Genomic DNA, 15,285 nt, shown 5'->3' with positions numbered 1-15,285 from the left:
CCCTCTCTCACAAAGCGTGGGTGAAAGCAGAGGGAAGAAGATGAGAGCAGAGCAGAGGTGGGAACTGTTGCTGAACTAACCGGGAATGAGGGCGCAAGAATGCCCCATGAGACGCTGTGGAGGCTCCGCCACGACTTTCCGCGCAAGGAGAAGTGATTAAGTGCGCCCAGAACTGTCCCCCCCCCCCCCCCCCCCGATCTCAGCGTTCAGTTATTTGCTTGCCTGAGAAAGTTTGTCAAGTTTGTCTCAGCAGGAGCTGGTCATCATCACCATCATCCAGCAGAAATGAGACTGACCTTTTCTACAAGCTGGATATTCCGAGGCTGGATAACGTGTGCGCTCGTCACCTTTTACGCACAGGTAAAACACACACTTCTGCGACTGAAACTTGTTTTTATTCCCCTGAAATCAAAAGTAGAGAATGTTTTACACTAAAAAAGAACACATACAGATATATTCTCCTAAACTTGCATTAGGTTGTTTACTTTTTTAGAATATATGGCAAAGCAAAGCAAAAAAAAAAAAGAATGGTGCGAGTTTTACTTCATGATGGTGTGTTTTTCTTGAGTAGATGGTCGTTAAAATGTAAAACAAAAACACACGAGATGATTTGTATCATCTGCTCTGAGGTGGAATGAAGGGAAGTGTAGAGGATGGTTGCATTTTTATGCCGGGACATTGACTGGAAACTGTTGGGTTTGGGTCGCGGCCACCTCTCCGGCTCTTCTCCCTCCACCACCAAAACACAGTCCCGGCGCAGACGGGGGGACCAGCGCGTGTGCCAAATGGCTCATGAGTTGCGCGCAACAATAACGGTGCTACAGGGATCCAGGGATGAAGCCGCTGGCTGTATTTCCCACACAAGATAGAACCGCAACTTTGTGCCTGCATGACATTTCGCTGCGCTGCAGTTGGCACTGGTCTGGGGCGGGAGTGTGTCAGTGCCATATTGCTCAAAGGCATGGATAATTGAAATAACAACACGACTGTTCAATGTCAGAGCTGATCCAATGCCACAATTTCGAGAAAAGAAACAAAACCTCGTGAATGTCCAATGACAAGTTGATATCCATGTTGTTGATTTGTCCAACCAGCTAACTTCGTCCAGGTGGAGAAGTTTACAAGATGTGGTTGGAGTGGTGGGACTGCTGGGCACCAGATCTGTGTCTGTGTGCTTGCATTGCTTACCTCTTTAGGACCTCGTCTGGCATTGACACAGTAGTCCTCAATGAGACGGAACCTCATAGGAACTGGTTCATTTAAAACTGTGATTAAGTTTAGTAAAGGTTAAGGCTTTGTTTGTCCAAATAGATGGAACATATATATCTTTGTGTGGACTAAAAAAACAGATGACATTCTGTCCCCTTTTTATGGATTAAGACCTGGTTTTAGGGTTAGAATTAGGATAAGTCTAAGGATTAGTGTTTTGCATTTAGTTAGTGCTGGTTAAGGTTGCATTTCAGTGAGTGTACTCGCTGTGATCGCTGTACAAAAATGTGTGTGTTTGTGTTTTACTGTCAGCCAGGCTTACAACTTTGACTGGAACAGATCCTCATTCTTCCCTGTTTTTCTCCCTCTGTTTCACCAGTGTGTGTGTGTGTGATGCAGAGAGGTAAAGGCACAGGGGGAAAAAAAAGTGTTTTTCACTTAAAAGCAGTGGTAAGGAGAGTGAGCAAACACAGATATTATGCACGGAAAAATGAGTCAGTGTGCAAAACGAGGCACAGGATTATTCCGTGTTCGTTTTGAAGGTGACACTGCAAACCCTTGGCTTTGGTTTGTTCTCACTATGGTCTTGCCATTACTGACTCACCATATCCCCAATGAATTCCCCTTCATTTCTTTGGTTTTTCGACTGCTTCATCCAAAGCAGATCAAATTCTTTTCAAACTGTCTGATTGAGCAATACAGGATTACTTCAAGATGCCAGAGCTTAAAAGTCAATATCTGATAATAAGACATTCTATACCTAAGTGGCTCCTGTACTTAAGTCTCACCGTCATCCAGTCATGCACTCTTCCATCCTTCTGTCATCCACCCATCAACAACCCCTCTCTACCTCTTTCCTTTTCAATATTTACCTTTAAACTTCCATCAGTGGTCGTGTTATGTCTACTGTGGCCTGAGCGACAACACAACACTGCCTCAGGCCTGCAGCTCCAAACTTGATTGGGGCTGGAGTTCAAGTGATTTATTAAGTATTTGTTCTTGTGAAAACAATAGACCTTTGTTTGAAGAGGAGAATTTATAATTGTCTTTAAACCTTTGCTTTGACTCACTTTTTTTTATTAAGCGCTGTCAAATTCCCTGTATCAATTACCGCAGACTGAGTTTGCCCAGGAATGCCCGAGGATTTATTTTATGATTATGAAGTCAGTTGTATTTGTGCATATTGTAAAAATTGTGCAATAAATATATATATATATATATATATATATATATATATATATATATATATATACTGTATATATACTGTATATATAGTCCATAAGATTTGAGATCAAAATGTAATTGTATTTGAGCAGGTGGAACTTCAAAGGGATGCATTTTATGGCTTACAAAGACGTGACCACAGGTGTAAACACCACACAAAGATTCAGGGTGTTGTGCAATATGCTTCTTTTTTTTTTTTTTTTTACGGCACCTTATCATGACTGCCTGAAACATAGAGGCCTAAAAGTCACACTGTGCTTCTTTAGGCTCGTTGCCAGTGGCTGCTGTGGCCGTTATGCAAATTCTCTTGTGCGCTGACGGCAGAAGGAATGCACTCTGTATCGCACCCCTGCTTGATGGGATCACACGGATGGTGAAGGATATTTGAAGGAAGATAAAAGAAAGACAGGGAAGGGTAATAAGAAAATCCTCACCACAGGGGCAGGGCAGCACTTGCAATGCTTGTGTATTTTTCCATTCAATGCAAATGTACCGTATTTAACCCCCCCCCCCGCCCCATTTTTATTTTTACAATTTTTGGTTCACACACATTCAAACCTAACGTACAGTGTCAACTTTGAGGTGGACGTCCTATCTTTAGCGTTGTGATAACCTATAATCATATAGGGTGGATCAGCTCCTTTCTTCTTCCTGTGTTTAGTGTGTGAAAACATCTTGCCCCATGTTAGCTGAGACCCAATGTTTAGATGTGGCCGGAGCGAAAACACAGCTCGCAGCATTCTTTCGGGTTCGTGTGTGCTCTGGCTCGGTCTTGTTGACTGACCAACAATGTCTCTGCAGATGTGTCTTCATCGATCTATCTAATCTAATCTGTTCTAATCCATCTAATCCACTCCAAGACATGAACATTATAGCATGGGAACCTTTCCCTACCTCTGTCACATCTGTTTACTGCAGCACATGGTCCTCATTAGAGCTGCGGTCGGAGCCATGAGCTTCATCATTTCTCTGGTAAGATTATAAAACAAAGACTGGCTGATGTGTGAGACACTGAGTGGGAGGTAATTAAACGCTTGCTCGTGTTCATGTTGTTGCTGTTTTTGCCCGAGGCCGAGCAGACAGACGCCCGTACTCGACAGATTGTGTGAAAGCAAGAGAAGGGTGTTAGAATAGAACAGTATCCATATATTTCTCTTTTTGATTTGCTCCCATGGATTGTTGAATTGTTTTTTTTTTTAATGCATGAATATGATACAACACCAGGAGAACAGGGCATTTCTATATGCATCGTAAGTCACAGACACACAGATGCATCATAGGAAAGAAAGTTCCAGTTGCTATAATGACAGAAAGGAAGTTGTTTCTGCTGAATGTTGCTGCAGCACCAACTTTTCTTCAGTGTACAAATTACTGTAGGACAAAAAAGGTGTATAATTTCCTGGGAAAAATAAACGTTGAGAAGTGCTGAATGTGAAAAAGGTCAGAGCACAGTCTGGTCTATAGGTTGTGTTTTTCTACATTTATATAGACACTGTGGCTTTGGCATCGTTTCTGTCACAACAGCCAGATTCTCTAATTCAGCAGTGTGGTGAGGGCGGCTGGTGGGTGGGTACACTGTGTATGTGTGCTTGGTTTTACCTTTGTGGACTTTTTTCTTTTTTACTAGAGTTCCCAGATGTTTCACTGCAACAAGAACTCTGGTGCTCCGTGCTAATGCTGTGGATTTCACTGATGAATCATGGCGAAAAAGACTTTATTGCTTTATTTATTGTAAAAATAAAGCAGGACGACTGATTTTTCAGAAGTGTCACACCCATGAGATCCTTTTTAAATCCCACATTTCATTCTCTTTGTTGTATTTATGTAATGGGCCAGTTGACTAAGCTGATAATTATATGAATTACATTTTAATTTCTCACTAATGTGGAGCGGGAAAGCATCTGCAGTTCATTGTTTATTAATTCAAGTCCAATTAGAGATGATTGCATTTAATTCCGTTTGGTTCTCTTTGTGAGTCTGGGTGTTATAGGGTTTCAGTTTGTTGGTTTGGAGGCTGAACGCTGCTGCGGTCAAGTGCTTCTGACATTGTGGAAAGAATTCCTGGTTGTGTCTTGGAAATGTTCTAACCATCGTCCTCTTCCTCTCATTACTCACTGACATCTCAAAATATCTCATGTGAATAAAGAGTGAAGAGGGGAGACGCAGTGAAGCGTGGCGTTTATCAAGGGAAAATAATGGTTCAGTAAAATCCAACTGTTTGCAGAAAGAACACACTGTCATATTAAAAGCTAAACTTACAAAACAACAGAAAGCCTATTTTTAATATTTTACATGTTTGTTTTTTTTTAAGGATGTGACCTCAAAGCCTGGCTCCCGCTCCCCCCGCGACCATCAGAGGATCAGCAATACTGATGTGATCTCCAAACCCGTCAAGTGTGATGAAAGTCATTACATTAAAGACTCCAGGTGCTGCAAGAAGTGTGGGCCAGGTAAGAATACTACACTAACTACACTAACCCTGACCTAAACTTCACTCAAATACCAACCTGAACCTCAAAACCCTGAAAACTGAAAGTCTTAACAATGATGTTTTGAACCGGATATTGACGACACAAGTGTAGAAAGAGATAACGTACACAAACACACACACACACACACAGACACACTCTATTTAGAAATCAGAGCATTACACATGATGCAGAACATTGCATAAACATTTGTTGATTAACAAATTATACCACTTATTAGTCTGTGTCCCCATTTGTCACATCTGTCTGCACCGCGGTGAACTTTTCTATTTTAAATAGAAATCATGTATAACTTGAATGTTAAACACTTAAAACAGCTGATCAAAAACATTTATATGGAAAAAAACTCGGTTTCTGAGAAAGAAATAAGCACGTTTAATGAAATTATAGCTGGCTGATGCCAATCATTGAATAAATGGCACTTCTACTTCTTGTCTTACAGACACACATTTCCATTGATACATCACATACCCACTAATCTAGTCTAAAAGGGAAAAACAGCTTCAAACAGAGTTTAACAGAGTTTTTCTTGTTGATGCAATCATCTGTATTTTCCCTCCCTAACGTCTCTTTCGCTCCATTTTTCCTCTCAGGCTTACGTGTGCTCACCCACTGCACTGATTTCCACCAGACGAAATGTATTAAATGTAATCGTGGCGAATACCAACCCGGCTTGACTGAAGACGATCGCTGTCTTCAGCAGAAGTTCTGCGACCAAAGTCAGTACCGACGTCTTCTTCTTTGTGGGTTTAAAAAATAACCATGAAAGCGGCCTTAAGTATTTATTGTCGTAGTGAAATTTGAGAGTCGACTTTAACGAGATTTTCTCTGATCACCACAGAGAATGTTCCAGTCTGTAATTGTTGATGTTAGAATTGATAAAAAATAATTATCCAGGAAAGTGTCACATGGGCTGGACATGTGAAACGTAAATCGCATCAGTTAGAATGCATGAATATATATATATATACATATATATATATATATATATATATATATACTTTTATCTTGGCCAAGGAAAAGAATAACATCTCTGTGAGGGAAACTAAAACTGGAATAAAAAAACGAATTATCTGTAATTTCTTTGGAGTTGTTTATCTCAAAACTACAGTTCCAAACTAAACAGAAGCAGAAAGCACAGATTCAGTTTATGCAGTGCAGTTTTAGACACAGCACTGAAATGGTTTTGGACCTAACTTTGCTCTAAAACACTCTCCCACTCGCTTTGACTCCTAGTTAAAGGATTCATGGAGCGGCCTGAGAATCCAATTGCAGAGGAACCGTGTCGCTGCCTCCCTCACCTGCAATGCTACCCCATCAACTGTGAGTTCTGTGAGAGGATACCCACCTGCAGTGCTGGGTACGGACTCGAGGTCGATCCTGGTGAGACACACAATCACAAGTCACGTCCACAGTGCCACACAGTGACTTAACGTACACAATGTACTAATACATACTGTGATATGTATGTATTTGCCGTTTGTTTCAGAGTCCACCAATGGAAGGAAGATCTGTGTTGCGTGCAAGAAAGGCTTTTTCTCTGCCGACAACAACGGCGAACAATGCAGACCATGGACGAGGTAAGCGTGGACACACACACACACACACATTTCTGTGCAGCATTTATAGTGAGGACAACCACAACAATGCCACAAATCAGACACAGCACTGTGTTCCTACATATGCAGCCAGGGAGAATATTTCATTGCAGTGGATTAATGATAAAGAACCACAGAGTGCTGTTTGATTTCGTGCCCCTTTGCAATAGTTGACATGTATATTACATTCAAAATGTGTCACCGGAGCCTCAGAATTGGGGTCCTGCCTTATTAGGACCAGGCTTTGGTCCCCATGAGGCTCTCTGGACCTGAAAAAGTCAGTGTGTCTTACCAGAAAAGTTCCTTAAATAAGTCACAAAAAATCAGTACACACAAACACGCAGACCACAAGCCACACACCAGCTTCCACCGCTGTCCAGATCTGTTGACAACGATGATGATGATGATGATAGACAGACAGACAGACAGACAGACAGACGAAGACAAATCTATCTCGAGTGGGAGGTTGGAAGCTTGGTGATGCACTGTGTTTGGGGGGGAATAAAAGAATAAAACAATCTGAATCAATAACACATTTCCCCATGTAGGTTTTCCTATTTAATCCGATTGTTTTCCCTGCTCTTCCAGCTGTAAGTCTGAGGGCAGGACTGAGACTCATCCAGGCAGCGCTCAGGCTGATGCAGTGTGTGGACCACATGTGTCTGGTGAGTAACGTAAAACACGTGCCACAGTTTCAAGCAAAGTTTCACATCTGCAGAAATCAATCAAAGCAATCAAATGAACTAGTCCTGCTACTCCACGTTTTTTAAAAAGAAAAAACAAGAAAAAACAAACGGACGTGTCATGATTGCATGGTTCTACTGGGCAGTCAACTGACAGTAAATGTAGAAACGAGAGCTCTGAAGTTGTCTTTCTCACAGGCTCAGCTTCCTCGTGGGTCATAGTTTCGGTTCTGTCAGTCATCACTGTTCTGTGTCTCCTCATCCTGCTCCTCTTCTGCTACAAGGACAAACTGAAATTACTCTCTGGTGAGTTACAGCCCTGTGTCACTCTCAAAGTTCTCCAAACGACTGATGTTTTTTTTTCTTGTAGTATTGTGATGTGCAATGTGTTGCCTCTTTGTTTAGTGAATCTGCGATCGTGTGTTCAGAATCTGAAGAGGACAAGAATACAGCAGGTAATGCTTCAATTAAATCAATTTTAGGACCTTGGAAAATGTTGATGCCACTTAAAATAGTGGAAGAAATGATGGGTTACCTTTACAATAAATGAGAACAAGAGTGTTTTCACCTGCCATCAACTCAGCCACATGTTCTATCTGTGAAACTATAAAAAAACAACTTACTTGTGAACATAGGATTTGGGGAATTTTTCAAATGTATGCAGAAAGTGACAATTCTTCTTTCCTTCTAGGAGACCTTGGCCCCTCTTTACAACAGCGGAGGCCCCAAGTGTGCACCGTGTGAGACGACCAAGCTCATCTGCCAAGCACCTCACAACCCAACAGACGACCCACCGTGCACGTTCCTCACATCTGTACCTGAAGTCAAGGTCTCGCTGCCGTTTACAGCAGATAGGACGGAGACAGAAGCAAATATGAGGGAGGCGGTGACAGAGGATCAGAGCGAAGGCTCTGGAGAACCAGAAGAGGTGTCGGAAGAAGAGGAGGAGGAGGTTGTGAGTGTGTCTCCTCTTATCGTAGGTTCCTGCGTGTGTGTGATTTCCATTCGTGAGCCTCTGGAGGTCGGGGAGAATGAGGACTGCAGCCAGGCGGTCAGTCCTGGGACTCTAGCAAACTGCTCATGTAGAGGTCTGGATGGAGAGCGGGAAGGAGATGGAGAGAAGAGTGAGAGTGATGGACCTAAACAGAAGATAGTTTTGTGCAAGAGTGAAACAGTCGCTGCATCTTTTGTCTCTCTTTCTCCTCCACTCGTCCACACCTCATCTGGAGTCCCTCCATCCAGTCCACTTCCCGAACTCTGCCTGCCTCTGTCCCAGGCTCTGGTGCCACCGGAGTTCAAACCTCACGTGATTGACAGGTCGCTTGTAAAACAGGAGGAATTATACATACTGACGAGCACAAACTCAACAGAGACTAGTACAACGTCTGTGATGTCCTCGGTCAGTCCCTTGATGACCACCTCCTCCTCGTCTGTTGGAGATCTCTACCTGGACAAGCCACCTGAGGCCTCTGGACCAGAGCGAGGCCAGGGACTTTGCTGGGAGGACAGTAGTGGAAACAAGCTTTCTTCTGGGGATTCAGAACTTGACTGTTCACCCGAGAGCCTCCATAGTCAGCTGGATGAACCAACGCTTACCTCAGGTAGGTTCAAAAATAAGAATGAGCTGACCAAAATGAATGGATTGGATATCTGCAAAGAAATCTGTTAACCCTAAATATGATGTAAATGCTTCCCTAAACACAAATGTCTTATTAACAGGTAAGTTGTTAACTTTTCACTGTCCCTCAAATATTCCGACATAAATTCCTACAGTAGCACTGGCCGGCTCGTGCGTCCAAATATTTATCTAAATTTAGAGAAACTAATGCTGTTGCTAACCTTTGAGTTGCACCTGCGTTAAATATGACAAACATCATTTATTTTAAATTTTTAAAGAAAAACGACCGTGACGGCTACTACAGTGCACCTTTTTGTCTTTATGCACTTTAAGTTGAACAAAGGGACATAATGAGTAAAGTATTTTTTATTTCAAAGTGAAAAACGTAACTGCTACTACCTCAGATTCTGTTTTTTTTTTTATAGGCCTGTCATACAGCTGTATCTGATACAAAGAAAGTGGTATTGAGCCATTCTAACTTCAAGAAGTTTACAGACTAAGACAAAGTTAGAGATTTAAAGGAGCGAAGGAAGAAAGGAAGGAAATGTTTTTAAAGAAATCACATTTCTTACTATTTTTTCACATTTTGCTTTTACCTCAGTGTGTTATAAATTTGTCTTACTATCACAAAATCATCTCTGGTTTCCTCCCACAGTCCAAAAACATGCAGATTTGGGGATGAGGCAAATTAGACGCTCTTAATTGATCGTAGGTGTGGTGATTGTTGCCCCCCCCGGAAAAAACCCTTGTGTGAAGGATAATGCGGTTGATGAATGGATGAATCTCATAAAGACAGCATGGTACTTGATATTGTGGGGTTAAAAAGTCAGATCCCATAATTATCAGATAATCATTTTAAAAGTACTGAATCAAAATATGTATAAAACCAGAAGTAATAACAGGATTTCATCTATATGCGAGTATAATCCCAGAATGCTATAGCCGCTCAGTAATCTCGGTGTAAACTGAACGCGCGGTGGTTGTGCGTGATGGGGATAATGGCTCGTTGGGACCACAGTTGTGTTTGCCAGGTGGACTCTTTGGTGCGTTGTGGGTTTGTGTAGGCAGTCGTCGCTCTGTTGCCACAGGGTCATACACATGCATGATTTGAGTGTTCCCTTTCCCCCAAAGTGGGAGGGACGAGCCACCAAGAACAACATTCAACTGAAACTCATGTCGGTTTCTATGGAAAGTTTTACAGTCACAATTATGAACTTGTATTGTTCTCACAGCGGCCTTTAAAAATCTGTGGCAAACATATTTATGCGCTGGCCACTGAGTGGTTACGGTGAATTATAAGAGCAGTATTATTAGGACAGTGTGATCGGGGGGAAAGTGGTTCACTCGAACTGGGGGTATCATTAGGTGAGCATGCCGAACACAACTCATAACAAAGGATCACTTTCAGCAGAAGAATACGAAGCCTGTGTGATTCGTTTTCTTTGAAGAATATGTTTTATTAAAACCAGTATCAAGAGTTGAGACCACACACACACACACACACACACACACACAGGCAGCAAGAATAAAAATATGCATTTGTATGTTTGATGAGCTCGTGAGCCACGAGAACCACACGTACTATAACATGCAGTGTTAAGCGTGTGTGTGTGTGTGTGTGTGTGTGAGCGTCAGGGAACGATGGCATTCACAGCACAGAGCTCCTGTTTACCCAGAGTTCCATAGGGTTGTGCAAAGTGACCACAGCTTAAATTGAAGCAAGATGTGTGCAACTTGAGTAATACTTTCAACACACACACACGCATACACACTCAGAGACTTTGTGAAGACTATTTTCAACGACTGTTACTGACAACGGAGCGCTTTAATTACATGTTTTGAACACCATTTCCCATCATGCAGTAATGGCAGCTGATTAAAGAGGCTTCCCGCTCGTGCTATTTAAAGGTTATGAGGTCAGAAACTTCACCTGTCCATCTGAAAGTCTCACACATACAGTAGAGGCTGACCGGTTTGCAATATAAATGTCATCTGTTGGTCGTTTAGCGGCTCCAACATAGAAGTTATGGACGTTTTATGTGTTTGCTTAAAGGCTCATCAGCAATGTTAATGACCCAGATTCATCCTTTAAGTCTAGGAATTACACTGGCAGCTGACCAGACAAAGTAACTCGAGATGTTTTTTAGGCAAAACTGGTTCCAAATTTGGTTCACTTGGAGATTCATCAGGCGAGGGGGTTCTACTGGAGTTCACATTTACCGCTGTCTGAGTTGTTGGGCATCCAGAAAAATCAGCCTGGTATTAAGAAGAAAAAAAAAGGATAAACAGAAGAACCCCAGCAGATTCCATCGCGCTTTGTTTTCAGAGTTGTGGTGAAATGTCATAGTTTGAAGCTGGACCTCTCAGACTGCTTTTCCGGGAAAGGCTCTCAAATGGGGAGCACAGACACACACACACACACACACACACACACACACACACTCTCTCTGTGAGTTTGTCTGTCTTTGTGTGTCCAAATGAAGCCTGTTTGCTTGAATTGACTGCAATTGTGTGTGTATGTGTGTATGTGTGAATAAATGAAACATGAGCCGTGAGTCACGGAGGGTCGGCTTATTTTGTCTGCTGGAAAGTCAGACAGGCGACTGGATAAAATAGGAACCAGAGGCTTAATGTGATGAAAGGTGGCTTGCAAAACAATAAAAAAAGGGACAGTTTATTTCTTAATTTACCTGACTGGCTCGTATTCATATGTGACCCATACATGGACATGAGGAGATTGTGCAGATGATTCACTTAGAGCAACGTTTAGTTGGATGAAGTAAAGGTTATAAAAAGTTGAACAGCGAGTTCTCAGCCATGTCTGTAAAACACTAAACCTTTTGTTTGTCTTGAGCTTTCTCATACTAAAATGTTCTGGACATTCTGGAACAAATATGGCAACAAGGGTATGATATGGCATATGTCTACGACACTGTGGTCAGCGTGCGTGGTCATCACACCCACGATCCATTTGTCATGCGAGGTTAGCTAAGACTTAGTCCGCCTCTTTCATAAATGTCATGAAGTTCAGTGTGTCACAGGAGAATTTAAAGACGACACTATATATATATATATACGTTCATATTTCTACACATTTCCCCAAAAGGGTGCTATTTTCTATACCAGAGAGGGAAGTGGGGATGTTGATTCATACCCGTTTTTGTCACTGATGCACATTAGAAGCAGGAAGTGTGGTAATTTGTGTTCAACGAAATTCATGGGAAATGTACATAAATGTAAGTATTATCCCTAAATTAAATTCCTCACCCTTGAATATTTACATTTAGTTAGTTTTCACCTTCCAGTATAATAGAACAGTCACTCAACAACACTTACTACTAATAAAAACAGGTAAATAGCAGCATAATAAGTTGTTTTTTTAATCTCTTTTTCCTGATTAGGTCAGGTGCTGGGGAACCACAACACCACCTTCATCTCCAGCGGTCAGGTGATGAACTTCAGCGGCGATGTCATTGTCGTCTACGTCAGCCAGACGTCCGTAGGCAGCGAAGGAACGGGGCCAGACGATGCCTTCGGAAGCCCAGTCCAGGAAGAGGCCAGTGAGGCCGCTCCGGTTTTCCGGGGCAACCCGAGGTCACGAGGGGATTCCACGTCCCACACCACAGTACAAGATGAGACTCTGCCGGTCCATGAGATGATGGAGGAGCGGCCGATGGGGAAGTGAAGAGTGACCTGTGGCTGTATTTTTTATATATAAGTATATATGTATATATATTGTAGCTCCCAATAAAACCAGAAAACTTGTTTTTCAAAACACAATTTGTCCAAACACACCAGCTTTTAATGACTAAGAAGGAAGATTGCGGTTGATTTGAATAAAATCTGATAAATCTGATCAGTCTGCTGACCAAGGAGGATTTTTAACCCTAATGTGAAAATATAAATCCATGTCCATGTCATTTTATTAAATTGTAATCTTCAATAATTCGTCCCACTCCAGACTTCAGTCACTAAAAATCACCTTGGGCATCTCTACCAGGCCTTTTTTCACTTTTCATCAGAAAGCTGCAGGCCTTTTTCAAATGGAAACTCCCTTCATTCCAGACGGTGATGGGAAATTTTGTTGGGAATTGGATGTGAAATTAGAGTTCTGACTGGAAGAACATCCTGTTTTTATGCCTGTGTGGAAACTGTAGGTGGGCCTTGACACAAAAGACTTGGTACATTTACTATTTCCCACCTTTTTAATATTAAATAGCCTGCACTGCAGTCGTCTGACTCCAGTGACTAACCAGTGTGAAATTGACCTTTGAAGAGTTTGGATAGTTTCCCTACCTAACTCAATATCCACCACGTAGAATATTAGACTGCCATGAAAGTAAATATTTTAAGGGAGAAGTTTAATTTAATTTAATGGCTAAATTATAATCTGGCAGAATCAGATTAAAGGTTTTTTTTTTTGTTTTTTTTTTAAAAAGGGAGTGATTTTTCCCTATTTTTTTATGTTTGCAGGATCTAATAAAAGCTATTTTACAGTCAGTAGTACAGAGACACATCCAATTCTGGTACAACGCTTGTTTATCCTGTTTTTTTTGTACTCTCATCTTATTATTGCACCTCAGGTGCAGTTTGTGTCTTCAGAAAAATGCTGTGCATTTGATAAGCTATTTTATTACTGGTTTGTTTTGTTTCATTATGTTTTCCTGTGCAAGCCTTGATGAAGAAAAAAAAATACAATTTCAGCAGCCAGTTTCCTTAAAGTAGATTGTTTATGTGATATGTCAGATTTGAATGTGATCGACGCTTATGTACACTTCAAAAGAAAAACCAGCATGATATATTTTGTGAAATAAGAATGAATATTCCCTTTGTGCTTCCTCTCATTCGATTTGTGGATGTGTTAGTTAGAGCCTCCTTTTCTAGGAAAGGGACCGTTTGATTCCGAGCTCATTTGATGTATGCATCCTTACAGTAATTATGTACATATCAATCAGACGTGTTGCAATGAATGACTGAAAGAATATTTTTTTGATTGAAATTAAAATGTGTTTTGCATCTAATCCTTTCCGGGATGGCTGCCATCCCGCTCTCTGTGGCTTCTCTCTCTCAACTTTCCTATTCTGGGGTTCGACAAATTACAACCAATGAGTCATTTATCTCCCCGAGTTGATCTATAATCTTTGTGAAGCAAATGCTAATTACACATGTGGCGAAGCCTCTTTGTCTTTGTCCCCGCGCTGACAGACGGGGAGGAAGGCAGGCGGCCTTTCATCGGGGCTTGGCGATGTTGAGCAGCTGTGAGGAGAAACTAATCTAGCCATCAGACCAACTAGCGTCACAGAGAGACCACATGAGAGGAGCTGGCAGCACTCATTTAGACCTGGTTTGGGTCAGCAGGAGTGTGTTTATATATATATGTGTGTGTGTGTGTGTGCATCTTCTCTTAGGTTGTGAAAACAGGAAGTAATGACTAACTTTCACATGGTTTACATGAGATTTGGCTGGACGGCAAACGCACAACTTGACTGTTGCTTTAAATGATTTGAGTTCTTGCTTTTCCAACTTTCCATGTGTGTGTTTGTTATATTTTTAAGCTTTTTCTGGCCTAAAAAAGTGACCTCGTCAGGACCACTAGTCCTAAAACCTGGTCCTAATGAGGGCTAAGATTTTAATTGTGGTTAGGTGAAGGTTATGGTAAGCCATTGACTGTGTGAGTGTGTGTGTGTGTGGGGGGGGGGGGTTGTGTTCCACTGCTTGTTGCTACAGTCCACCCCCTACTGGTAACTGCCAGTTAGCGCACCAATAATGACAAATCTCAAAGTTAAGTGGATGTATATGATGCTTGTATGTAACGTATAATTATTATAATTACATACGTGCATCAAAATAATCTGTTGTAACATTTTTATTTACCAGACCTAAATCAACCAGTCTTTACGACTATATTTATTTACACACATGAAACCTTCGTATTCAGTCATTTATGTGATGGGGACTTTTTTTTGTCCCCATAAGGAAAACAAGTCCCCATAATGCGACTGTGTAAACAAATTTAGGTCCCCACAACATAAGGAATAACAGCATTCGTAGTGAGGACACTCATAGACATAATGCATTCCCGAGCCTCTTACCTCGACCTTAGCCATCCCAACTAAATGCCTGACCCTCACCCCAACCCAAACTCAATTCTAACCCTAACCCTAAGACCTGGTCTTAACCCTCTAAAAGCCCTTTTAAGGAACGTGAGGACCAGACCCTAAAATGTCCACACTTTACTAAAATGTCCTCACGCCCTTAGGTTTATACGATTCATACACACATTCACAATCACCAGTATGTTCATCTATGACATAAGACAGAATCAGTCATCTCCATAAAAGGAGCTGTGGAAGTCACAGAGGTAGATTTCTAGATTAAAAAACCCTAATAGTAAAGCAGCAGAAAATAATAAACTAAAACAAAGTAAAAATAAAGCCTAACTAAAAAGGCTTTTAAAGTCTGCT

At 41.5% G+C, this 15,285-nt stretch overlaps 1 protein-coding gene across 1 annotated transcript; it reads left to right on the top strand.

Moving 5' to 3' along the window:
* Positions 1 to 13,842, top strand: tnfrsf11a (tumor necrosis factor receptor superfamily, member 11a, NFKB activator). Its single transcript, XM_058646479.1, has 10 exons — positions 1 to 360; positions 4,745 to 4,883; positions 5,516 to 5,641; positions 6,159 to 6,305; positions 6,412 to 6,502; positions 7,109 to 7,185; positions 7,402 to 7,509; positions 7,609 to 7,658; positions 7,895 to 8,804; positions 12,223 to 13,842. Exons 1-10 carry the CDS (start codon positions 286 to 288, stop codon positions 12,504 to 12,506), a joined length of 2,007 nt encoding a protein of 668 aa, XP_058502462.1. The 5' UTR covers positions 1 to 285; the 3' UTR covers positions 12,507 to 13,842.
* Positions 13,843 to 15,285: the final 1,443 nt, after the last annotated feature.

The sequence above is a fragment of the Solea solea genome, chromosome 1, assembly GCF_958295425.1.
Source record: "Solea solea chromosome 1, fSolSol10.1, whole genome shotgun sequence".
In the NCBI taxonomy this organism is placed as follows: domain Eukaryota; kingdom Metazoa; phylum Chordata; class Actinopteri; order Pleuronectiformes; family Soleidae; genus Solea; species Solea solea.
This window is presented reverse-complemented; position numbering and strand designations above follow the sequence as displayed.